The following is a 25,413-nucleotide window of genomic DNA, read 5'->3' as shown; positions in this document are numbered from 1 at the left end:
TAGCGGGCCGGTTGCCGGTCCGCACCTAAGACCGGCCGCCATTGGCCGCTCTTTCTTTTTGTCATGATATCACAATTATTTGCTTTCTGGGGCGTTTTATAAGCGTCTGTTCAACAACTAAAACACTAAACCATGGCACAAGTAGTATTCACATAACAACGGACAACAATTTATTTAACGCTCACACGTCATCACGGCGACCGTAGGCGCGCAAGGCAGGGCAGGCATGCAGGAAGCGAGAAGCAGGCGAGCAGCAACTCCAGGCAGCCTGTGGTTCTATTTGGAGCTGTACGATCCTCTCCGCAGGCCGCGCGAAGGCGGCCACACTTTAAGAAACAGGATGGGCCACGCGCATCGCTAATGCGCATAACGTGGTGCTATCCAGACAGCCAGTGAGGTCGTGTCTCCTACAACATATATATCTTGCATTCTGTGATCAAACGTTCAGCAGAAAGTCAGTGCTCGTCCGGTTTTGTAGTGTCTGAATTGGTCCTTCTTTGTTCACACTGCAGAATTTCATCGCTATGAAGTAAGTAGTCAACTCCGAAATAATTTTACTCTAAAATCGATTTCTTCGAAATGCGATGAAACATTCAAAAATCCAGAAATTCGAGATTTCCAAACGCTTGAGTATTACCCTTTCGGTCAGAAACTCACAAGATCTGTTCCACCAGAATGCGATGAAACCTTTAAAAATCTAGAAATGAAAATTTCTGGACGCCATAGTCTTACCTTTCTGTTCACAAATGACACCCGAACTTGCTTGTGAAGCTGTGCATTTGCCCAAGGAAGGAGAAGCAAAGCAACGCATTTAATTAGATGCGAAGCAGCTTTTGCTCGCGGCTGTGTCCGGCGTCGGTGGTGGCGTCCGTGCTCCACTACGCATGCGCCTACTCTCTCTCCCACTCTCCTCCTTTACGCAGGTGTTCGGTCGCCTTCTCTCCTCTCCTCCCCCGCGCTGCAGCCGCGGCGCAGCCTCTCCTCCCACGTGATGCAGCCGCGTCGCAGCCAAATACAGCCTGTAACCCACTCTCTCCTCTCCCTCCCCCCATTTCATGTGTATATAAGCGCTTGCGCTCGGTCGGCTTCCGTCATTCTCGCTTCACTCCCGTTCAGATGAGTTGTAACGTCAGCGTCGGTGCCACTCGTTCACTTGGCGCTAACAGAAAACAGCGCGCAAACACAACGTAATGATAACACAAACACTAAATACAAACCTCACGTACTACCGGAAACGCCGAGTGAACGTGACGGAAACTTGGCGTGCGCCCTCAATGCTGCTTTGCATCCCCTCACGGTTCCCTTGAGTGGGAGATGGCGTAATTTTTTTACGTATGCGCTATTACATGTGCAGCGACATGCATGTGTGTATGCGATAAAATGCAGACAACGCTTGCATGGCTTTAGTCGGTGTAACATTGATAAGTATCGGAGTAATAAAAGAAGAACACCTTAGAAATGAGGCAAACACGACGACCAAGCAAGGTCATCCATTTCGCGGAAACGCTGATTTATTCACAAAGCGCGCAGCTGGCTCCTAAACGTTTCATCTTAATGCATTCAATTGCGTCGCTCTCGTGCGTAGTCGTAGTGTTGTACTGACGCTTAAAAAAACGGTGATTCGCCTGCGACGAGGCGCGTACACGAAGGGGTCTCACGACGAGCATTGAAGGTCTTCGTCGGTGAGCTCCTGCACTTTCCTCCGCCTCAGCGCCTCGGGTGCCCAGCAGTCGGCACTCAGCAACTCGACCGGGAAGGCGCGCAGATGACCCACCGCACAGTCGCACATCAAGGGATTACCTGCATCGACAAAGACGGCACGGTCACACCGGGACTGACCAACATCCACGAAACCTGACAGTGCTGAAATCTCGTTATGCGATGCGCAGGCTGGCTTTCGAGGAGATGAAAAGTTCTGCAGCTAATGCAGTGGGGTAATGCACTTGCTAATCAAGTAAGTTATAGCCAAGACCAGGGCTTAAACCTTCAGTGAAAGGGGGGGGGGGGCGCTCGCTTAGGGCGGCGACATATATATATATATATATATATATATATATATATATATATATATATATATATATATATATATATATATATATATGCGCTGGTCACGTGTTCTTTTTTTGTATTTCGAGGGCTTTCTTTGCAGCTTGGATAATGGTACATGTGAGACTTTCTTTATTGCACATAATGCAATGGGGGATTGTGAAGACGCTCTCGAACTTTGCAAATCCCATTACTTGCCTAAAGTCAATATTTAGCAATCTAGTTATATGATCCTAATTAATAAATCAATTATTTACAAAACAAAAAAATTTTGTAGTGCGCAAGGTCAGCAATATGCAACTGATTTCACTCGCCTGCTTCTAATATTGTATTTTAAACCCTTGGCACAAGTTAGCTGGGACACCCGGTGTGTGTGTGTGTGTGTGTGTGTGTGTGTGTGTGTGTGTGTGTGTGTGTGTGTGTGTGTGTGTGTGTGTGTGTGTGTGTGTGTGTGTGTGTGTGTGTGTGTGTGTGTGTGTGTGTGTGTGTGTGTGTGTGTGTGTGTGTGTGTGTGTGTGTGTGTGTGTGTGTGTGTGTGTGTGTGTGTGTGTGTGTGTGTGTGTGTGTGTGTGTGTGTGTGTGTGTGTGTGTGTGTGTGTGTGTGTGTGTGTGTGTGTGTGTGTGTGTGTGTGTGTGTGTGTGTGTGTGTGTGTGTTGTTATGTCCGGCACGATCACAGTGCAGTGAGGGAGCCAACAGTCTCTAGAACTGAACAAACGCTTATGAAGGTTATACAAATAAATGTATTATCCCTAGCGTATTTCTGGCATTTATTCAATGAGCCGGTGGAATTAAGCACTAAAAAAATATCATTTGGGATACGATTTTTTTTTAATTACTCGGGATATAAAGGATTAAGGTATGAGGCCACGTGGAAAAAGCGAATTTTTTTTTTCAAAACGTCATTTCTTTGTTTTAGGTTATGTTAGATGTACAATTTATCGCTCATGATTTTGCAGCATAAAGTTTCTGTTTACGCAGTTTCTTTCAAAAGATACAAGCAAAAATGTTAGACCACCCGTCATCTACGAAACCGTAACTGAAAGTGTTCCAGCCTTGAAGAAGCAAGTCCACTTGTCGAAACGTTGGCTCGAGCACCCGCCCCCTGTTTACGGATTTTTTCATCGCAGCCTCCATCTTCCACTTCCTGCCGTTTTTTGGACGTAACTGAAAGTGCCAGTTTTGTGTGCATCATAACATTAGCTTGATACGTAATTTTTGTTGGTTATTTAACAATCGTATATCAAGTGCAAACATGTATTAATGCTCTAATAGCATTGTTAACACATCATTCTTTATCATAATAGTTAAACTTCTCACCAGGTGGACGCGCAACGTCGTACATTTGTTCTTTAAGCTCAAAGACAAGTATGTGCCTGTCAGTCATCAAATTTGCATCACTGTGTGTCATTTCAATAATGGCAACAGAAGCACATTTGATATTTTGAAGCAAGTTGGCATATCGAGCCTAGGCCTCTACACTGCAAAAGCTTGCCTCACAAATTATTGGCACCGCTTCGCGAAAGCATCCCGTCACAGCACTGATGCTGCAGAGCGAGCTAGAAAAAAAAAAGAAAGAAATTACACCATCTCCCGCTAAAGGGGACCCGTCGTGTCTTCCCTCTAGCCTGGCCGTTATTTCTCACAGGGCGAGCGGGGAACGCGGTCGCCAGGCGTGCGATGGGGGGGGGGGGGTGTAGCGTTGGAGAGGAGAGAGGGGGAGGGGACGCACATGCACTGGTGCTGATCGCGGCGTTGCGCGGGGGAGGGGCACACCATCTCCCGCTAAAGGGGACCATGAGGCGATGCGAAGCAGCGTTTCGGCATGCCGAGCCCGCGTTTCAGAGGGGGAGTGGTAGTGGAGAGGGGAGGGGAGAGTGGAAGTGGAGAGAGGGAAAGGAGTAGGGGAGAGTGGAAGTAGAGAGGGGGAATAGGGAGAGTGAGAGTGGGAGTGGAAAGGGGAGGGGAGAGGGGAAGGGGAGAGCGGGAGTGGATAGGGGAGAGGGGAGGAGGTGTTTGGAGAGGGTTTGCGCATGCGCAGTAAGGGTGGTCACGCCGTACACCACGGTTTGAACTCCGCCATAAGACGCTTCGCATCAGGGTTGCCACTGACTTTAAAGTCAATATCGCCAAACGACGAGCAAAAAGTCGCCAAAAGTCGCCATTTTTCTTCAAATATCGCCAAAAATGCCGCCACTCTGTATATGTGTGGCATGCCGAGTAATAAAAATGGAAAATTATGTGTAGCCCTGTATAATACAGTACCATTCTGGCATTGGAAACTCCGTTTTCCAATGCCAGTGGCATCGCCAGCTTTACCATCGGAGTGCTTAGGGCGTCTGGTTCTCCGACTAGCCGTTAGATGGGCTTGTTCGCGCAAGGATTACCAGCCGTTATGAATGGAACGATCATGATATCCTTCCATCGCATTCCGCTCGTTGTAAAGGTGAAAGTGTGGTAAACCTCGTGTGAAAAGCGCGACAGCGTTGTTTGTAGACAGATTTATGTCCCCATACACCCTTAGAACAAAAGGAGTACCTCGACGCCCTTTGGGAGAGTTTTGGCTTGTCTCGCTGGCCACTCCCTTTTCCGGGGTGAAACAACTCCCTCTAGACAGGGAGTGATTCAACGCCTCCTCATGGAGTACAGTACTCCGTCTGCGATAGAGTGAAAGCACTCCTCCGGGGGAGAAAAGCTACCACGTTGAAACAGCTTTGAAATGAATTTAATCGAGCACAGAAAATGGCACATTCATACGCGCACACATTCACGCAACCAAAACACGTAGAGCGCTCGCAACCAAAACGCATACATTAGAGGATTTTAGTCTGTCCGGCACACCACTATACGCAAAATCCTTTGCGTGAACCGGAATACCGGGTGTGAACTGCGCATGCGCACGCCCGGTAAACATGGCCGCGCCGCCGAAAGCGATTGCTGTCCACCTCGAATCTATCAAGTGGCCGTCGCGCGCTCTGTTGCTCGTTATCTCCGAACTGATGCTTTTATTTGCTTTAGGTTCACGTCCTTAAGCTTCGACAGCAAGGTATTCGTGTCGATTTGGCACCGTTATCGAAAGCCATAATCAAATAATCAATGATCTAGGCTTAGCGAGTGACAATCCCAGAATCTCGTAGGTCATGCATTATGTGTTTGTTACTTGTTTTTATCCTCCATAGCTGGCGCAACTTGACGTGGCGGCAGCTACGGTACACGTTATCCGGTAATGCGCTACGCCTCCGCTTTACCGGAATACCGGACAGACTAAAATCCTCTATTAAACAGAACCTTCCCGCTCTCTTAGGGAGACATGTGAACGCAGGTGCGATGTTAGTGAGCGTTTCGCTACACTGTTAGTCAAATACTCGCTGGAATCCACTCCTGCAGGCAGGAAATCCGTTCAAATTACGGCCGCTGCTAGTCAATTCATTATGCGACTCCGTAGGTGGCTCCCAGAGAAAGCAACACAGTAGTCTTGACGCGGCTTTTGCAGAATTTTAGTTTATATATTTCCTGGCTAGGTACGGCCTGCAGCGCTTACGTGTGGCGTCATGTCAATAGGCGGCCCTAAAGCGGCTGCGAATTTTGGCACTCGAACAGCGTTTCACGGAATAATTTCTGTAATACTCATCTCTAGCGATAATTAGAAAATGGACATCAACGTAAACACGCACATAAGACAACACATACAAATCGCACACGACACAGGAATCGAACTCATGAACACAAGCACCGGAAGCAGACACTCTAACCACTACGCCATAGAGCCACCGCATGCATCGTTGACTTTTCACGGCCGTATATATTTACAAAGTGGTTTGCAACGAGAGAGCGGAGCTTGCTACTTTTTAACAGGAAAGTGTTTTATGCCGGGGTACACCAAGACTTTCATGACGTATTTCCGCCACGGAAATACGTCAGCAAAATGAACGCCATCAGATGGCAAAAAAAAAACTAAAGGAAAAGTTCCGTTGACAGGAGTCGAAACCACGACCTCTCAGTCCGCGGCGCTGGTTGGCGGGCGTTTAGCCCACAGAGCTACCGCCAAACACATTACGGAGGCTCGCTCTTAGCATCCCAAGCTTCGCACATAGCATCCATCCATATCGAAAAATAGCTCTCCGACGCTCGCCTGGCTGTCGCACCGCGTTCGCCGCTCGCCCTGTGAGAATTAGCGACCAGCCTAGAGGGAAGACACGGCGCGCGTTGCGTTTCTCTTCGCGTTTCACGACGCTTTGCAGGAGTGCATATTGAGTATCAGTGTTTATTATGTGCTTGTTGATGCCATGTTTGCGCGGGATTCACCATATGCGGTGTTCACGTATACGTTAAGAACTTCTGCTACCGCAAGGGTTAAATCATGATCATGGGCGTTCGTCGCCGGTACGGAGATGTGTCATTAAGCGTCAACGTGAGTGCGTCCACATCAAACGGTGCCAACCAACAGTAGACATTGTACAAACTCTCATCTAACAGTTCACTATAAACAATCAACTATTACTGTGACGACACGTTTTACTTTCGTGTTATACCGATTCCTATGACGGAGGGATCAGCCATCTTTTTTTTTTTTTTGCATCACCGGCGTGTGTTTGCGCGTGGATTAGGTTAGTAAATAGTTAGCGCGGCGCCGTGAACTCACGAAGGCCACCGTTAGCACCTTCAGCTCCGACTTCCGTTCGTCGTTTGTCGTGCCGCAAGAGAAATGATAAACGTGTGTTTTTGTGTGTTCACCATACATCGTGGATGTCTCGCTCGCCCAAAAATTTGCTGATACCGGCGTGCCAAGTACGTTTAGGTAGCGAAACTCACGTATGTGTATTCTACGAGCGTGTGCTGTTGGAGCAGTTTTGGTTATTTTTGCCGCGAGCTGAAAGTGTCTGCAATGCGTTCTCAGCTGTTCGAAGGTCATCATCTGTCGCATATTTTTGTTACATACGTCGATGTCAGAGTTACAAGGGCATTTTAGCGTGCACCTATACAAGCATGTGCATTTATTGTGCGTGTAGGTGCTGTTGCGAGCTGCAGCCACGCAGGGTCAGCGACACCTCTGAGCAGTTAGACGAATATTTGCGTGATGAGCACTTGCGCGCGCTGAGGCACGACATACAGTGCTTCCGAATTACTCATAGTCAGTATTTATTTGCTTTTACACTCGGAGACTAGATACCCTTTTACTAAATAACCTCTACTCTTCCGTATCACGCCGCCGTTAAAATGTATGTCGAAGGCGTCTACCAAGGTTAAGCACAATGTCCATTATTTCGCGAGTGACATGTCTCCCTTAAAATAGAAAAGATAATACTGTTGCACTTTTGTATTGCGAACGTCCGCGTGTAGTTGGCACTACTCCTGAAGAGATTGTGCAGTACCTATTAAAAAATGGCATTATTGTATGCCTCAGTGAAACAGCTGTTCTTCAGAAAATAAGGTTTCATTTTAATTGGTACGATATTTTTGTCACGGCAGGACACAACTTGACATTTTCGTGATTCAGGATTACATATAGCACGAACATGAGTGCAGCAGATAAATAAAAACTGAAAAAAGTGGGTGCCATGTGCACTCCTACTACCTCGTGTACGTGTAGTTGATGTCCAAATTTATTATACAAATTATGCGACCATTGATAAATGATCAACCCATCAATGTTCGATCACAGTTGATCTGTTTCCGTTTACTGCCTGTCGCTTATTTGCACGATGTTTTGCAAGAATCGATTCAACCCATCTGGTAGAACACACGCATTATCTGTAGCATACAACGGTTCTCAGGGGTGGGTGGGGGGGGGGGGGGTCATCGAAGCCATTTCTGGGGGTCCGCGAAACGCATCTTCGAACAAAAAACAAAATACGCCTTTTTTGAAGAAACAATATGCCCAATGACAGCGGCCCCTTCTGATTTTTTGTATGTTTCACTGCATAACGGTTTTGCGTAGCGGCGGAGCTGACTTATGCTTTCCATGAGATGGCTGTAAAGCTTTTACTGCAATTTTCTACGACATGTGCTTTTCCAGGCTTGCGTATTTGAAGAGAGAGCATAGCAAGAAACAGCTGAAATGTGGCGGCAGACCGCACGACTTATTGACAAGCTGTTGAGATTGAATTGGCGTGACATTTAGTTTGACCATTCTTTGCCACGGAGAAACACAAGGCACCTATCTCAAGCTGCATGTTGTGCTTTATCTCTCACTGCAAGGGGTCCCTCATCACTTCCACCAGTCCACAAGGGGTCCCCGAAACATCCATGGCTGAGAACCACTGACCTATATGTAAGAGCGTGAACAATTTCTTTTACATGCACAATGACTTTTTGTTTGAATGCATTACAAATTCTTAAACTTGAAATAATACAATAAATACTGGTTGCCGTACTTTATTGGAATCAGAACAACAACATCCACAATGTCAATGTAAAAACATACATTTTCCTCTACCACAGAACCTATGCTCATTATTGAACAGATGAAACAACATACACAATGCAACCTGAGCACTAATTCACAGCAGTAAAATAATATGAAAGTATAGTTCTAAAATTCATCACAAAGCACAACACATACACTTCGCAATGCCAGTATGCAAGTACAATCCAAAGAGATGGCATGCACAGCAGTAGCATAGCCAGTGGGGGGCACACCGCCCCCCCCCCCCTCTGAAGTTTTTTTTTTGCTATGGCATACAGAGCCAAAAACGACACTTGACCGCATCTGCCTGACCGGCCCCCACTTCAAATTCCTCCCTATGCCTCTGATGCACAGAGAACTTGGTGTCTGCTGACACATGAAGGCAACTCGATAAGTCAATAAGGACTTGCAACACTTCTGAGAAATGTGGCTGTGCAATAGGCATGTTGGTGTACCATTTTTCTTTATATTGCATTAGTTTGCCCTCAGGCATGAAAACATGTTACACATCATTGTGCAGTTCACGTTTTTGTATAAAGACGTGTGGTGTCGACCATGGATCCACCTGCCAAGGTTTGTAAACACAGTCGCCTTTATTCACATATTTTAAGAAATAATGTAAATTTATAAAGTTAAGCTTGGGAACATGGCATTATTTCACAACCCTCTTCACCCGTATTTTATGCATAAGTAGTAGACCAATGGTTACAATGTTTACACGCCAGCTGGTGCTCGGAGTTAGGGAATAACATGCTTTGAATTAAAAATTGCCTATCAATACTGGTGGTGGCTTGGCACATTAGAGCCAAGGACTGGACATGCCATGAGGTTGAATAAAAATTGAACAGGCAATAAATAACAGCTGTAGAACAGTCAAGAATCATGCTTAGCAAATTAAATGAGTTTACATTCAGCATCTTTTCAAGCCATGCAAAATTTTCAAATGCACACTGTTATTGGAAAGTTTAGACTCAGCAGCGTGCATAACACAGTGAAGCAGTCCAAGTGCTGACAATCCTTAATACTGAGAGATGTATAAGATCATCAGTATAGTATACTGTAAGGCACAGGAGTACTCGCAGAAGAGACCGTCTTGTAGACAAACAGGTGGGCCAGAACTGTTCCTGCTTTGCCAAAAGTGTTCAGTCCTCCTGAAAAAGATTTCAAGTAAAGAAGTCCATTAGGCTTTCTGCATCCATACAAAATACCAACTTGACTTCTCTTACTGCAGAGTTTTCTAAAAAAACATAAAAATACAAAATTAAGAAGCTGCCAAGTATTTTCTTGTGAGATATGCAATGAGTGTGCAGCACACTTTTCTTCTTGTAATATCTAGAAAGACGCAGCTTTATGACACAGAAAGACGGGGCCCACTTGCTTGTCCATGTTTTGCTGCCATGTTTTTTATACACGTAGCAAAAGAACAAGGTACAATAGCTAGTGTGCAGTGTTGCTTGTTGTTTCGTGGAGGCAACTCCTATTAGAAAAGTAATTCATTTATCCTCAAAACTTACTGCAAGTTCTCCCAAATAAATTATTTAAAATCCCAGGGTAGACGGGACAAAGTAGAGATATATACTTATGAGGCATGCCACAGCGGACAGCCTCGAGCTTTTAATTTACATTTAAATATAAAACTCTGCTTATGCCAAAGTAGCATCTAGACGTTATCTTTCTCACTGCACATCTGACTAAACCAGCGGTGTACATAGCACCTGCCTATAAGCACTGCACCATCCTGCTTCTGCCAACTATGAAATGCGTGCGCATTGAAAATGTTCTATGCTGCTTACTGCTTGCTATTACCTTAAATGTCACCTAGCCAACACAAACTAGACAAGCAATCAATATAACTACCATGTGTAAATGAATTAAAAAAATTTTCTAACAGTGATAACTCAGATCCCGAGGCGCGTGCAGCCCATCCTGTGTACTGTTCACCTCTGTTCAGCACATTTACTTATTTGGAAAGTCTAAGAAACTCGCAACAAGCTGGTTCAACCTTGTGATTTCAAGATAGAAATGAGAGCATAGAGGCAGTGCATTACCTTTCAAATTGACTTTCTTAAGACAAGGTTTTGAATAAGCACAATAGCCAAAAATATCTGCCACTGTGAATTAAAACTTACACCTAAATTTCATAGTCCAGGGCTAAAGCCTCATTTCAAGCATTCACAACCATAGGTCGGCAAACTCACTCAGACTGATATCGAGACGTGAGTCTGAGTGAGTCCTGGTGAGTAAAGTTTTTGTGAGTCTGAGTCCGAGTGAGTTCGGTTTAGAAAAATTATGGTGAGTCGTGAGTCCGGTTGAGGAAAATTTTGGTAAGTCTGAGTCTGGGTGAGCCCTTAGGACAAAATATAATGCATGAGTGAGTGGGAGTGAGCTCCACATTTTTTGCAGACCTATGGTCCAATATAGTCAACTTCAGCATTACTATCGCTCACATTTATTCTCATCTATACTCCCACCTACTTCAACGCGCTACCGTTCATACATCAGCTCTATATTTATTGATCAGAGGCATGATTTGCGGAACTTTCTCACGGAAAGTTATTGATAAAATATCTCGTGTGAGTCATCTCTTTCAATGAAAAGGTCCTTTTGAATTTCAAACTCTGATAACTCGTATTTGAAGGTACGTGATCAAATGGTGCTAAGCAGAGCACCGATTATGCGAGATATTGGTGTTAAAGAGCATTGACACTATGGTAGAAAGAGATATTTATAGGCTAACGGACTCGTGAGTTGACTCACTCAGACTCAAATTGAGCCTTGAGTCTGAGTGAGTCCGAGTGAATTATATCTTGGTGAGTCTGAGTCCGAGTTAGTGCGGTTGAGACTGAGTCTGAGTGAGTTCGGACAAGGAAAAGTTTGGTGAATCTGAGTCCGAGTGAGCCCTAAGGGCAAGTTATGTTGAGTGAGTGAGTCTGAGTGAGCTCCATGTGTTTTGCCGACCTATGGTCACAACAGGACTAACATTTGTGTCGCAAATTTGTGAGCGGTTTTGCAACTACCGAACATAAAAATAAAGTTAAACACCATAATAACAATGCGCTGGTGAGCTTCAATGTACTTCAATGTACATTCCACTTCATTGTTAAGGTAATGCATCACAATACTGACCATCTGAAGCAAAACGGAAAGGCGAGCTAGTTGGCGGGTAATAGGTGAGGTTCAGGTTTAGGTATATATTTCCTGCTGAAGCAGTAAAGCTTTCAGTTGTGAGTAAGCTTTCGTGTTGTGCACTTTCTTGTCCTTGTCTTCTTAGCACTGCCATTATATAAGTACTGAACATTTCGCCAGGAACACTATGAATCCCTCACAATACAGTCAATTTCATGCTACAGGTGTCTATTATCGAGGCACTGTACTGTAAATTCAATATAGTCTTATAGGTGTGACAGAGTATAGGTGCAGATTCTGCATACTGTATCGGATGACTGAAATACGCGCTACCATGAAATTGGACTCAACATAGTGGTGCTCTCAAGGTTTCCAATGTATCAGTGACTTGCTTCATTAGACACTCATATGCATTGCACAATTCAGAAATGGATTCTACTTGATCACACTCTACTAACGAGATGGCTGCTACCAACCCAGGTTCTGTGAAGCATCCAGATGAGCTTCAAGAGTTCTTATCAAGCTGCTGGTGTCCACAGCTGCATAGCGTTGCATGTGCCATCTTGAGCACCATCTGCAAAACAGAGAGAAAATAAACGTTTATTCTGAGCAAGCGCACTGTGCGCCCAAGGTGGGCGGCCTCCTTATTCCAGGTAGCCGCGGGCCTTCGCCATCTCTCGTGCCCGTTGAACCAGGCTTCGCTGATTCCTCAGGTCTGGGTCCGATAGCTTGGCCTCCCACTGCTCTTCAGCTAGAGTAGCGGTTCTAGGGTTTTGTACGCATCCCCACACCATATGGCATAAGAGTGTCCGGGACATCACAGTACTTGCAGATTTACGAGTGTTCAGTCGGTGAGATACGGTGAAGTAATATACCGTGAACGTAAGTGCTTGTTTGCAACTTCCTGAGGGTTACTGCCTCTTCTCTAGTTGGGCTGGGGTGAGCTGGCAAAAGTAAAAGAAAAATTGTACAGATTTTTGCAGTGACTCACTATTTCATGCTGCACTAAACAGCTGTAAAGCACACCAATACCTAATTCAGATAACTGGCATAAATTCAGTTTGACGTCCATGCATGAAAAAATCTATTAACTCTAAATTTATTATCCTAACGCACTCGAACACCAAGAACTAATTCAGTACATAATACAAAACTGGCAGTGTAGATAAAGCGTTTTTTATTACTCTGGGAAAACAGATTCCTCAGCTGTAAGATTTTTTCATTGCTGCTCCCATTTGATGTTAGGATTGAAAGCGTTGCTGTGCTTCTTAAGCAAAAGTGACCTTAGAGACAGACTTTAAGAGGCGTCATACTCTTTCCTGTTTTGTTCTTTTTCTGTAAAGTTTCTTTTGTATTATTCTTTATTTCTCGTACCCTCTTCCTTTGCACAGCATGGCCAGCCAGTTTAAGAACTGGCTAACCTGCCTGTGTTCCCATCCATTTCTTTCTTTCCTTCCTTCATTTTAAGTCTTGCAGCATTTACAAATATACACATCTAGTTCATTAGTGTAGTGTTGCCAACTGCACAAGCATCCATAACCTTCACACTACAGCCAACCAAAACTGCACTGCCTGAGTGGGACAAGAAAGCAAATACTTGCAGTTTCAAGCTCACTCCACACCTACCATTTCGTCGAAAACAGCATTTGAGTTTCTGATAAATTAAGTTGTTTGCCGTCTATCATGCTAATGAAAGAGCTCAAAACAAAGCATGATACAGCATGGAGTAGGTGCACTACTGTACATCCTTTGAGAATTTGCGATAGAATCATCTGGTGACCTGCGTGCCATTGTCTACTGCTTCTGGTGCTGCACTAAACTCAATATTTACATTCATCAAGAAGCATGAAGGTAGGAAGCTTAGATATGACCAGAGTCATTCAATTCTCTTTATGGTCACGAAACTGCACCGTCACGCTATGGGCGAGCTTCATACGCTGCTCGAAAATGCCGCAACGCGCCGCCGCTGCGCCACAGAGGCGATCGTCTGCGCCGTCCGCGTATTGAAATACTCGCGCAGTGCGAGACAAGCTGCTGGATGTCATATGTTCAAGTTTGAGGAAACGCTGTCGCAGGACTAGGATGCCTAACAGATGTTGCGTGCCGGGGTGCCGTTCCGGCTACAAGGGAAGCAAAAAGGTGTCGTTGTTTTGTTTGCCGTTAGACAAGCAGCAGCGCGAGAAATGGAAGCGGGCCATACCGCTGCAAGAAAGCGGTGATAATTAACTTTGAGTCAAAGTATACACGTGTGTGTGCGAACCATTTCGACGCCTCGGACATTATCACTGCGTATGATTTTAACATCAACGGCGACTCCGTGTCGCAGAAACGCGACAAACCAACGCTGAAGGCTGACACCGTTCCCAGGATTTTTTAGGACTTCCTTCGTATCTCACAAAGCGCAAACCTCGATCTCGCTCATCTACAGCGCGACCACCATGCAAACGACCACGTGAGTCACCCTGAGAAGAGCCACGAGCGTCGCCGACGCCCTGTTTAGACCGCACCGTAGTGCGTGTCGTGCGGAAACGCCTGGCAAGAAAGGGACCAACGGGGAGTGTAACTGCGCGCCGATCACCTGCTAAGTGCTGCACTGCTCGGCCCTGTCGGCTAGACGAAAACAAGTCATATCGGTTGTACGCCAGAGTGAAAGCGAAGCACTATTACAACGAATAGAAGCTGTTATGAGAGTCAAGTGCAACTCTCGCCGGCGCACGCAGCGAGCGAGCGCGCTCACCCACGTTTCTTCCCTATCGAGCTTCCGGACCCAAACAAGTGCAAGCCTTCGAGCCCGGACGCCACGGATAACTCGCTTCAATGTGCCGAATGAGGAAGAACTACGAAGAACACTGCCAGCGTTAACAAAAGTAAGCTGTTCGTCAGCGGTTGTATTCCCGCAGAGTTACCTGCCACAACTACGAAGCGATACGAAGTAGGCTTCGCTACGTCGTCGGCACCAAGCCGGCCGGCGGCCGGTGTGAGTGCGTTGCCGGTGCAGGTGAAAGAAACGTTGCGTAGAATATGCTTCACAGAGAATAATGTCTTCTGGAATAAAGTACAGGTCAAACTGTGTCTTTCTCTACATGCCACAACTGTTGTCAAACATCTAGCGTGAAGGCGAGACGAATCAACTTGCGGCCGGCGGCGTACAGCGAGCGACTTACGAGCATGGTGAAACAGCTGTGCCTGCAGGTGGCAAAAGTCATACAGAAGTCCCCTGCTACGGCGTTCGTAATTATATATCTTGGTATTCTGTCGTTAATCCCCGAATTTTGTATTTTTCTGCTGATACCACCGCGAGCTGCATGTTTTAATTGAGCTGGTTTTTTTCCTCCCGGGTGCTCATTTTAAAAGAGAAAACGCGTTCAGAAATGTATTTATGCATGTTGAGTGCTAGAAGTAAAAGCGTGAAAGCAAAGCGACCGTTGCGGAAGTTTAGAAAGCTTACACACCGAGGCTTCCCACACACAACCCCAGCGATAGCAGCGTTCGCATCGCCTCTCAAGCACAGCTGCGCTTCTGGCGGCGGCCGCTGGCTCCATATGAAACTGACGCGGCAGTTTCGTGACCATAAGAAGCATTGAATGACTCTGATATGACTTACAGAAGTAAACCATAAGAAATGGCGAAAGGTGTTCTGTCCTCGCTGAACATTAGTTTTTTTTTAACGGTGATAATGTTTAAGGGCTGCTTAGCCTTGCTTAAAAACTTCTTAATAGTCTTATGCGAGTCACATTTTTTTAATGATTGTCCATCTGACATCAGGATTGCATTGAGCTGAATTGCACTGATGTGACCGAATAAGTCTGGCACAGCTCACACATCTTCAACTGGATGAGAATATTCACATGAAATCCAGGAAAGTTCAAGATGTCACTAATTGTGTCACACAATAGGGGATGGATGGATGGATGGGTGCTATGAGCGTCCCCTTTGTAACGGGGCGGTGCCATGTCTGCCACCATGCTCGAAGAAAAAAGAAAAAACTTCCTTGTTTCATGCTGGCCTAATACCTTAACTACATTGATTAAATCTGTTATTATACCAAAAAATTATAAATTCACGGTCTATCTCTCTGCCTCTTAAGGCAGAATGACCTTATTTTTTTCCCCATTATTTATTTTTGTACTTTATCTCTACTTTTCTGCCACCAATACTCTAACAGTCTCTTACTTATTTCTATCGCGGGCGTGTTCAGCTTTCCATTGTTGTCCCTAAAACCCAAGGCTTCCTGTAGACTCGTGCCCACACGTATACATGGGTGAATATCGCCACATTCAGTCAGTACATGTTCCATCGTTTCCTTAGTTCTGCCACAGCATGTACATTGTTCTTCTTCGTTACTGAATCTCGCTTTATAACTACGCGTTCTAAGGCAGCCCGACCTTGCTTCAAACAGTAAAGCGCTTCCCCTTGAATTATCATAAAACCTTTCCCTCCTTATTTCGTTTTTTTCCCTTTCGGTAGTTACTCAGAGCCGGCTTCTTTTCCATCGCTGTCATCCAATAAGTCCTCTCCGCCTGTCTGACCTTCCGCTTAATGCTCCTTGTTGCCATATCGCCCGCACTGCTAGCCGTATATTTACTGGTGAGCCTCCTAGTTCTTTTTCTCCACTGCGTGTCAACACTTTTTCTATACAAATACCTGAAAACCTTCTCTGCCCATCTACTCTTCTTCATTTTCCTCAGCCTCTCTTCGAATCTCATTTTGCTCTGAGCTTCCCTCACTTCAAAGCCTGTTCATTCCATATCACCCTTTACAGCCTCATTTGTCGTCTTCCCGTGAGCGCCCAACGCGAGGCGGCCCACCGTCCTTTGATTTACATCCATTCCTGATTGTACCTTTGACTTCATGCACACCACTGAGTTCCCAAATGTAAGCCCCAGGACCATCACACCCTTCCACAGCCCTCGAAGCACCTCGTACCTATTGTATTCCCCTAAAGCTCTGCGCTTCACAATTGCAGCATTCCTCCTTCCCTTTGCTACCGATGCTTTCTCTTGTACCTCCATATATCTATCCCCCTCACTTACCCATACTCCGAGGTACTTGTACTCACTTACCCTCGGTATTTTTTGGCCCTGTATGAAGACCGCATGGTCTTCGTGATCATTGAATACCATCAATCCGCATTTTGTTGCACTAAATCCTAGTCCTAGAGCCTCACATTCCCTTCCGCATATATCTGCCAGTCGCTGTATATCATCTTGACTGTCCGCAAATAAGACAATATCATCAGCATAAAATAGACCTGGAAGCTTCTGCTCAACCATCGTGCCGACCTGTTTGTGCGACAAGTTAAATCCAATTTTGCTACCTTCTAGCGCTTTTTCCATCCTCACCATGTACATCATGAATAACAGCGGGGACAAAGGACATCCCTGTCTCAGCCCCTTGCTAATTTCAACGCTGTCCTTGCTACTTATTCCTTCCTATTCTATACAAACTGTATTTTCTCGGTATATTTCGCTCAAAAGCTGTATACAGTCGTCCCCTATGCCCACTTCTTTCAATATATCCCACAAAATATCCTGATTAACGTTGTCATACGCCCCGGTGATATCTAGATAAGCTACGTATAAGGGCCTGTTTTCTATTTTCGATATTTCTATACACTGGGTAAGAACAAACAGATTATCGTCTAACCGCCTGTCGATTGGAAATCCATTCTGAAGTTCTCCCAAAATATCATTTTGTTCTACCCACGCTTCTATTTTTAATTTTACTGCCTGCATCGCCATCCTGTATAGCACCGATGTAATGGTTAGCGGTCTATACGAGCGAATGTTATCCTTTTCTCCCCTATCTTTATAGATTAAGTTCATTCTACATTTTCGCCAACTGTCTGGTATTTCCCTCTCCTGTAAGCACTTTTCTACGGCTTTCAGCAGTGCTTCTTTGGTGTTATGTCCGAGTTCGTTAATGAGGCTGACGGGAACCCCATCTAAGCCCGGAGTAGTGCGCTTAGGAATTTTTCCTTCGGCCTTCTTCCAATTGAAATTCTCTTCTTCCAATTGATATTCAAAATGTACAGCGCCATTTGTCGACAATCCCATAAGCTGAATCCGCCATGATTTGTTGGGTGCGAAATCGAAACCAGTCGCATATCGCAGCCTTTCAGTTGCTAGCTCCTGGTTTTTTATCTTCGTTCTGCGATGACTTCCGAATGCTTCGTGCGCTGTTCAGGCAACGAGAGAGCCCTGGCAGTGCCGGGAGCAAAGTAACACTATTTTTAATCGAATTTATCAGTTAGCTGAACGAAGAAACAAATGTACCGACGCGAACTTGTTTCGTCAACAATGTCGACACTGTGGTTTGGCTCGGAAATTATCGACTCCTGCAAAGCGCTCTTCAACGTTATTTCTCCGTGCAGTTTAGTTGCGCGCCTGCAAGATAAGGTAGACTTGCAGAACGATATCACGATATATGCATTGTAAAACCAACGGCCGACGTCGCCCACGCGCGAGAGAGCATGATTGATCAACATTAGTTCGTCGGTGTTGAAGATCGACGAAAGCAAGGGTTTACGTACGTAAACGTGTGTAAGCAGTGCCACAGACGCTGCTGCGCGCGTTCGCGGAAAATCAGTGCCGTCACACAAGACTAGATCGGCGCAACGTAGATCCCGACAGGCATCTCTTTGCAAGCTTCGCAAGGCAGCGTGCGCCAAACTACATAGTCCGCATGCTGCGTCTGCCCTTCGCTTTACACCTCCTTATCCCTCCCCTTTTATTTCTCTTTTGCTTCCTTAGTACAGCGTGCGCTGCGAACACTGAGCCAAGAGTTACGGAGCCGTACAGTATGTGGAGCTGTCTGTCCGATAGATCACCGCACTCATCTTTCCGCTGATCGCGGGCCCAAGCTGCCGTGGAATGCGAAAGCACAGAGCGTAATATTTTACAAAGATATGTGTATGAGCGCACACGTATAGCGCTCAAGAAAACCAGAACAACAATACTAAATCGGCGCCATAGATTACGACCATAAAATATTATAAACAACCAGTGCGCACGTAAACGAGCATTACTCGGGCCGCTCTCTTTGTATACAGTTGAAACGCGGGTGAGTATTTTTGTTTGGTTTGCGGCGCACTGCTCAATCATATTTCCATGCCGTGTTTATTTCGAAAAAACTAGAACACACACTACTGCGTAGGGTGTAGAGATACTTGTGGCTAAAAAAAAATGAGCCGAGGAAAGCAGCACAGCGCTGCTCAGGTCGCGCAGAGACAACGCGGAGTCGACATCTGACGTGTGCTTATGACGCATGTACATAATCGTCGTAGGAAATACGATGGAGATGTATTGCAGTGCAAGGTTATCTTAGGAGCTTGACAGTCATATCTCCTCTGCAACGAACACTTATCTTGGACGCCTACCTCTGATCGGAAGCGCACGCCACCAAGGGCGTCCGCAGAACTTTTTCCAGGGGGGTGCATCAGCAGAGGGTGGGGGAGGGGGAGGGGGGCAAACAGCATATGTAGCTTTTGTTTCATTGCAGTATGTAACGTGCAAAGTTGGCTGGTAATCCTGAATGATGTTTCACGCGGATATGCGGGACTGGAGTGTGCTAATCAAGCTGTGTAGCTTACTGCTACTGCATAGAAAATTATTATCCAAAATTCCAAGGGGGGGCAGCTGCCCCCCCTTGCACCCCCCTCCGGACGCCCATGCACGCCACTAGAGAACGGCGGTTCGGCTTTGCGAAGCAGTGCGCCTCTTGCAGCTGCCGTCCGGATGAGTTTTTATGCGCGCAGAACTCCGATATTGTGTTCTCGTCGATTTGTGGCAGCACAGTGAGATCCTCTGACCATTCGGCTCTGGGTGTCCAAGAAAACGGCCGCATTTTTTCTTTGCTCGAAAGCTCCGCCAACGTCTGCTGCTCAACCTCTCCGTGGCTTTCCCTTATGGAGCCGCTAGCAGACGATTCCGCGACGCCGCCCAACAAAAAATGGCGGAAGCGCCCAGTGTTGCCGGAGCACCAAGCATTACGAATATCCCCTATTGCCACTAAGTGACAATATCGTAAAATGCATGTGCTTCACCATACACGCTGTCACTTAACAGACAACTGTCACATAATATGACCATAATCATATTTTTGCAGCATAATTTATTCGCCCTAGTCCAACCTAATGACCTAATTACCTTATGGTATGCTGTTTTTTTTTGTCTTAGACACGAACAAAGTGCGCAACGCAAAATTGTTATCGAAGAGTATTCCCACTTACTAATATTAGGGAGTTTTGGAATAGCGTACGCAAGACCCATAGCCACGGGGGGGGGGGGGGGGCAAATTCTCATGGAGGGGGGTGGTTCACCGAAAATGAAATATGAAAATAGGCGTTTTTCTAAAAAAGTGAAGGTCAGGAGGGCCCCGAAAGTTTCGCCCATCTGTTTTTCGTGCACTGACATCGCAGAGTACACAGGCGTCTAGCGTTTCGCCTCCACCGAAATGCTACCGCCGCGGCCGAGATCGAAGCCGTGACTTTCGGGACGGCAGCCGAGCACCGCAACCATCGTACCACCGAGGTTGACAAGTACAACTGAATCAAATGAAAACAATAGTTAGCCTTAATGCACACATGACGGAGTGATAACCACGGCCTCTCGCTTGTGTATACTTTCTGAAAGCACGCTGCCGCATTCACGCTTTATGGCAAGCAAAGAAATTATATAGCGCAAATTGTCTTTATTGAGGCGTACGCGCTCTTCGATAGACTGGCCGTGCGAAACCTGTGCCTTCACAAAAGCTTTTTAAACGCGCATCAGGCATCACACGTATGTGCGCGTAATGCTTTTCTATTCTGCTTTTTATTGTACTTTCCACGCGACACACTGTGCAGCACTACACACCTGAGCGACGCGAAACTGAGAACACAGAAGCATTACTTACCGTTCGCGTTTCCGAACGTGCCGAACCAGGTGCTGGCCGAACACGCATACACAAAGGTGCAAGCTCGTTTGAGTTTCCACACCATCATGAAATCAACACGCTCACAGTACGGGATGTTGCACTGCCGTCGCTAAATGCCGTTCACGTCCAGCGTCGAGATCACAGTTGCGCACACACGGGACACGGGCACGCACTGCCGACACAGCTGAGCAGTTAGGAAACTTCGATGACTGGGCCAAGGACTGGGCAACGGAAGAAAATGGCGAAGGCAGCGACGGGCGACCGCAACACTTCGACCTTAGCACGCGCGCTCCTCCTCTCCTGGTGTGTGTGTGTGTATGTGCGTTTTTAACACGAAAGTGTTTTATGCCGGGGTCCACCAAGTACATCCGTCACGGATATGACGTTGATAAAATGGACGCCAACGGGTGAGAAAGAAAAAAAAACAAGAAAAACATACCCCGCTGGGAATCGAACCCACGACGTTGCGGACGCGACGGCAAGCGCCCGACGCGCTACCGACTAAGCTAACTCGGGAGATGCTGGACACGGCGCGAACGCGCCTTATATCTTTCACACACTCTCTTTCGCCGCGGGCGGAGCGGGGCGGTGCCGCCGTCTGTGAGATGTGAAAAGAAGTAATGCTTCACGATCGACACTTACTGGCGCTTACTCCGAGATTGCGCGTGATATCGGAGGTCGTGGTTAAAGCGTCTCGATACCAGAGAGGTAGACTGGCCGCGCTGGCGTCGCCGAGGCACCCTCGACGCAGTTACGTTCTTTGCCTTTGGCTTCGTGTTAGCGTGCGTCGGCTCATCGGAGTAGTGCAGCTTCCACGTGCACCAACGGGATTTCTCCGCCGCCGACTGCTTCAATTGCGAGAGCACCGACTAACAAAACTGCTGCAATATGCGTTGCAGAAAGGACGCGATTTCGACGAGCGAATGTCGTGCCTCGGTGGAGTGCGAGCAGCGCCTGCGAGACAGAGGCCAGCGGGACGCACGCGTTTGCGGCTCAGGCTACGAACCTCTACCTCCCGTGTTGCTGAAGCGCAGTGTGTGTTATGTATGCATGAGCACAGGCGTCGGCTACCCATTACTAGAAAGCGCACACCGTGCCGTTTCTCTCCTTAATTGACGACGCTTTGAAGAAGTGTATACCGGGTACCAGTGTTGATTATGAGCTTGTTAATATCATCCTTACGCGGGATTCACGATTCGCTGTGTCCAAATATACGTTCACACCGTCAGCTACCACAACGGTTTAATCATGATCATGGGCGTTAGTCGTCGCGATAGAGACATGTTGTCAACATGGGTGCATCCACGTGAAACGGTGCTATAGCTGCCAAACACGAATAGACATTGTACAAGCTCTCATATATCACTACACAGTGAGCACTACTGCTGTGAAGACACGTTTCACTTTCGTGTTATACCGATTCCTAGGACGGAGGGATCAGCCATGTTTTTTAAAGACGATAGTCTTTCTGGGGATGATTAAACGGAGAAGTTTTGGCCTGTCTTTCTGTTTGTCGGCACGAAGTGTTAATTTCAAGGGCTCGTTTTTCTTTGTTATACACAATATTAATGAGACCTAACAGACAATACCGCCAAGGAAAGTATAGGGGATCTTTATAGTAGTACACGTCGGCACGTCACTCGAATCAGCCACGCCTGCCACGCGGCGAAAGTTTAAGCCCATGCCTAAAGACCACCTAACTTGAACTGGTGTATGCGATCATACTTTCAGCGTGGTCGATTAAAAAACAAATATTACGCATATCTGAGGCGCAACATCATTACCTAGGTAATATGCAGTGTGTTCTTTTATTACAAAATATATAGATACGTAATTGTAAAGATCCTAGTGCTCAAAGAAGCGAGACGCAGTGCACAAAAAAAGCCTCTTCCCAGCGATTTCACTACGACGCTATGGTGCTGCCACCTGGCAGCATATGCCGGGAGTTCCGAAGCCGATGTTTCCCGATAGCACGACAGATGGCGTCCATATCTCACGCAGCGTAGAGTCACTGGAAAAATTTCAGAGTATCGCATCTGTTTTCCGCGCGCCGCCGCCGACGCGATTGGCTTACTCTCATCACGTGACCTCTCGCCGCCATATCCCTTCCAAGCGCTTTGGGCAGGCGCGTTCAATGCAGAGCGTGGCCGGACATTTAGCAGTACCACGGTCCCCAGAAGTACTTCGTCGCTTTTTTAAACGCGTCATGCAGACAGGGGCGTAAGCAGACATTTCTTTTGGGGGGGGGGGGGGGGAGGCACGGGCCCGGTGTGCCACCCCCTGGCTACGCCACTGCATGCAGATGCCAGAAGAGAGTAGCTCACCATCAATCGAACGTTACTGGTGAGCTACTCTGGGAATCTCGTTTGCCGTGTGGGAAAAAATAATGTCAAAGAGCGCCGTTCTACGTGGCTGCATAGTTGGCCTTAACGAATTCGCCCCCCTCGAATAACACTCCTTCCTGCAGTGAACTACACTAACTTTGCTGGAAAAGATCTTATGCGACAGGATACTTCACCTTTTCGGTTCGCTATGGTCAGCGATATTGAAAACTACATACCTTTCTATTTGCTCGGCTGTTTATATCTCGATCTGTTGAACAGATTACGCATACTATCCGAGTTATAAGCGTGTCACACACGAGAGCGAAATCGAAGATTTATTAAAATAATAACTGTTTACTTGTATACATTGAAGGCAATTGTGGCATGATCTTTGGCATTGCACAAAACAGAAGCGTGGAACTCTGTCGATAAACTTGGTATAAGGCAATGTTATCAAGTGTATTTTTACATTTGTTGCAAAAAAAATGCTGCTAATGCTGCATTGCACCAAGCGTACCCTTAAAATACTGTATAGTTGGTGAGAAATGGTCACAGCAGAAAAGAAAAGCAGATCCCACGCATTGAGGGAGTAGATTTTATGCGAGCCCTAGGTCTATATACATACTGTGTTGCAGCAGCATGCGTTTTAAAAATTCCGGGATGTGCTATTTCTGATCAAAAGAACATAAAGCACCGTGCCGAGGAAGTTTTAATAAGAGTGCATTATGAAAAAAAAAAAGTGCAGCAGTGCAGAAACCGAACCCATCTGTTTACGCGTTGGCAACGCCAAAAAAAGATCTGTTTGTCGGAACACAGCAAAATATTTGCAAATTCATTGCAACGTTGGGAATATTAAGGAGACAAGAAATAGGAAATGAAACAATTAAGTAGTGATGTCAATCATTTCTGATGGCCTATTTTCTACGTATCGTAAGATAAGATGCACCTTGCCTACCGCACGCCGATTCGCCCATGCGTTCGGCTGCTGGCGTTCCGAATTAAGACGTCGCGCACAACTTCCAATTACCGCACACTAGTGATGAAGAACTATCGGTAAATTGACTATCGATAGTATCGATAGTTTTTTTTTGAAACGATCGATAGTGTAAACACACTATCGATAGGGCTACTATCGACAAACTATCGATAGTGCAATCGGTATTATCGTAATAATACTAGCGATGTTACTGTTACGCGTGTTTATTGCTTTGTTTTGACTTATTCGGGTTTCACCCACCTAGACTGTCAGCAACGTTTGACGCAGACCACGCCGTAATGTTTGAGAAGCTTCACACATGTTTGAGATCATTCTGTTAAGATTACGCGCCGGACGCGAATAGTTAAGTTTATTCGAGAGCTTACGCGAGCGCCAGCGATGACGCTGGAAGGTTTGATGACTGATGTATAAAGGACGACGCGTTCCACCGATGATCAGATTACTCAACGGCTGATGACAGCTCCCGCCGCTTAGAGAGCGCAGCACGTATAGCTTGTATCATGAGCTTTGATTTTCTGGGCACAAGTTCGCCCAAATAAAGAGCTCCGTATTTACCTGTCTTGGTGCAGCATTCTTCACCGTCACAGCCACGTGACGATACTATCGATAGTGGTGTAAATAATGATGCTGTTGCTGGCCGGCCATATTGCGAAGATATTTGCGATAGCCTACTACCAGCTTCGCTTAATTTATGAGCAATTTTTGGCACAGAAATTATTTATTTCCGCGGTGAAAACGGCGGAATATATCCATCAATAAATTCGTATCCAAAAGCAACCACTTACACCTGACAATTAACTTCTTGATATTTTTTTTATTTTCAAATCATAAAATGCAATATCAATTTGAAGCCGCGCAGTCCCACCACATGTAAAGGCTTCCTTTCCGCTACAGCTGAAGTTTGACTATAATCATGTGTCAGCAAAGCACTCTGGGGAAGAACTCAATCATGCCAACTTTCTTGCCCTTCAGCCTGCTCCTCCGGCTGCCCTATGTGCCACGAGAGCGGGGAACCAAGTTTACTCTGCAGTGAGGCCGCACTGTTGATTTTATACTATCGAGAGTACCATCGAATTTTTTACTATCGATAGCGCTATCGATAGTATTTTTCACCATCGATAGTTCGATAGCGACTCAGCTATCGATAGTATCGATAGTACCATCGATAGTTCTGCATCACTACCGCACACACACAACTTCTATTACACATATCAACCAGTTGAACAGCAAGCACGGTGCGCAAGCAAGCTATGCGTCAGTGATCAGTCGAAGGACGCAATGTTGAATGTTCTCGATGTTGTTCGATAACGTTCTCGAGTGCAGTGAACCTGAACACCGACTGCAAAGCTAGCGCAAACAGTCAAGATTCACCAAATGTCGAAGTAAATGGCATCTCGCACGATGTCACTGCGCTAATGCAACTATGTTTACAGATCCGGACCTAGCGAACACGCCCGGGCGTGACACGAAAAGAGACCGATGAAGCCATGAAGAGAGTTCGCGAGCACATGGCAACATTCGTCGTACGTCTCATTAGTTACACCGCTAACCGCGCAGTCGATTCATGCCTGTCGATGACTCGAAATCACTTCTAATATC

The 25,413-nt window shown here is 46.2% G+C and overlaps 1 protein-coding gene and 1 long non-coding RNA gene across 2 annotated transcripts in view; both read right to left on the bottom strand.

Moving 5' to 3' along the window:
* Window positions 1-1,502: 1,502 nt before the first annotated feature.
* Window positions 1,503-25,413, bottom strand: part of LOC119393154 (leucine-rich repeat transmembrane protein FLRT1) — a 38,995-nt gene continuing 15,084 nt past the window's right edge. Inside the window, exon 3 of the mRNA XM_037659978.2 lies at window positions 1,503-1,800. Coding sequence (XP_037515906.1) covers window positions 1,655-1,800 — 146 coding nt within the window. The 3' untranslated portion in view covers window positions 1,503-1,654. The remainder of the gene's footprint in view (window positions 1,801-25,413) is intronic.
* On the bottom strand, window positions 8,011-20,738 carry LOC119393155 (uncharacterized). Its single transcript, XR_005183866.2, has 3 exons — window positions 20,473-20,738; window positions 12,054-12,151; window positions 8,011-9,602 (listed from the first exon to the last, which is right to left on the bottom strand). It is a non-coding gene; the product is annotated as an uncharacterized LOC119393155 (long non-coding RNA).

This window comes from Rhipicephalus sanguineus, chromosome 5 (genome assembly GCF_013339695.2).
Source record: "Rhipicephalus sanguineus isolate Rsan-2018 chromosome 5, BIME_Rsan_1.4, whole genome shotgun sequence".
Classification (NCBI taxonomy): Eukaryota; Metazoa; Arthropoda; class Arachnida; order Ixodida; family Ixodidae; genus Rhipicephalus; species Rhipicephalus sanguineus.
The sequence above is the reverse complement of the archived record's forward strand: the minus strand, read 5'-3'. Positions and strand labels throughout refer to the sequence as shown.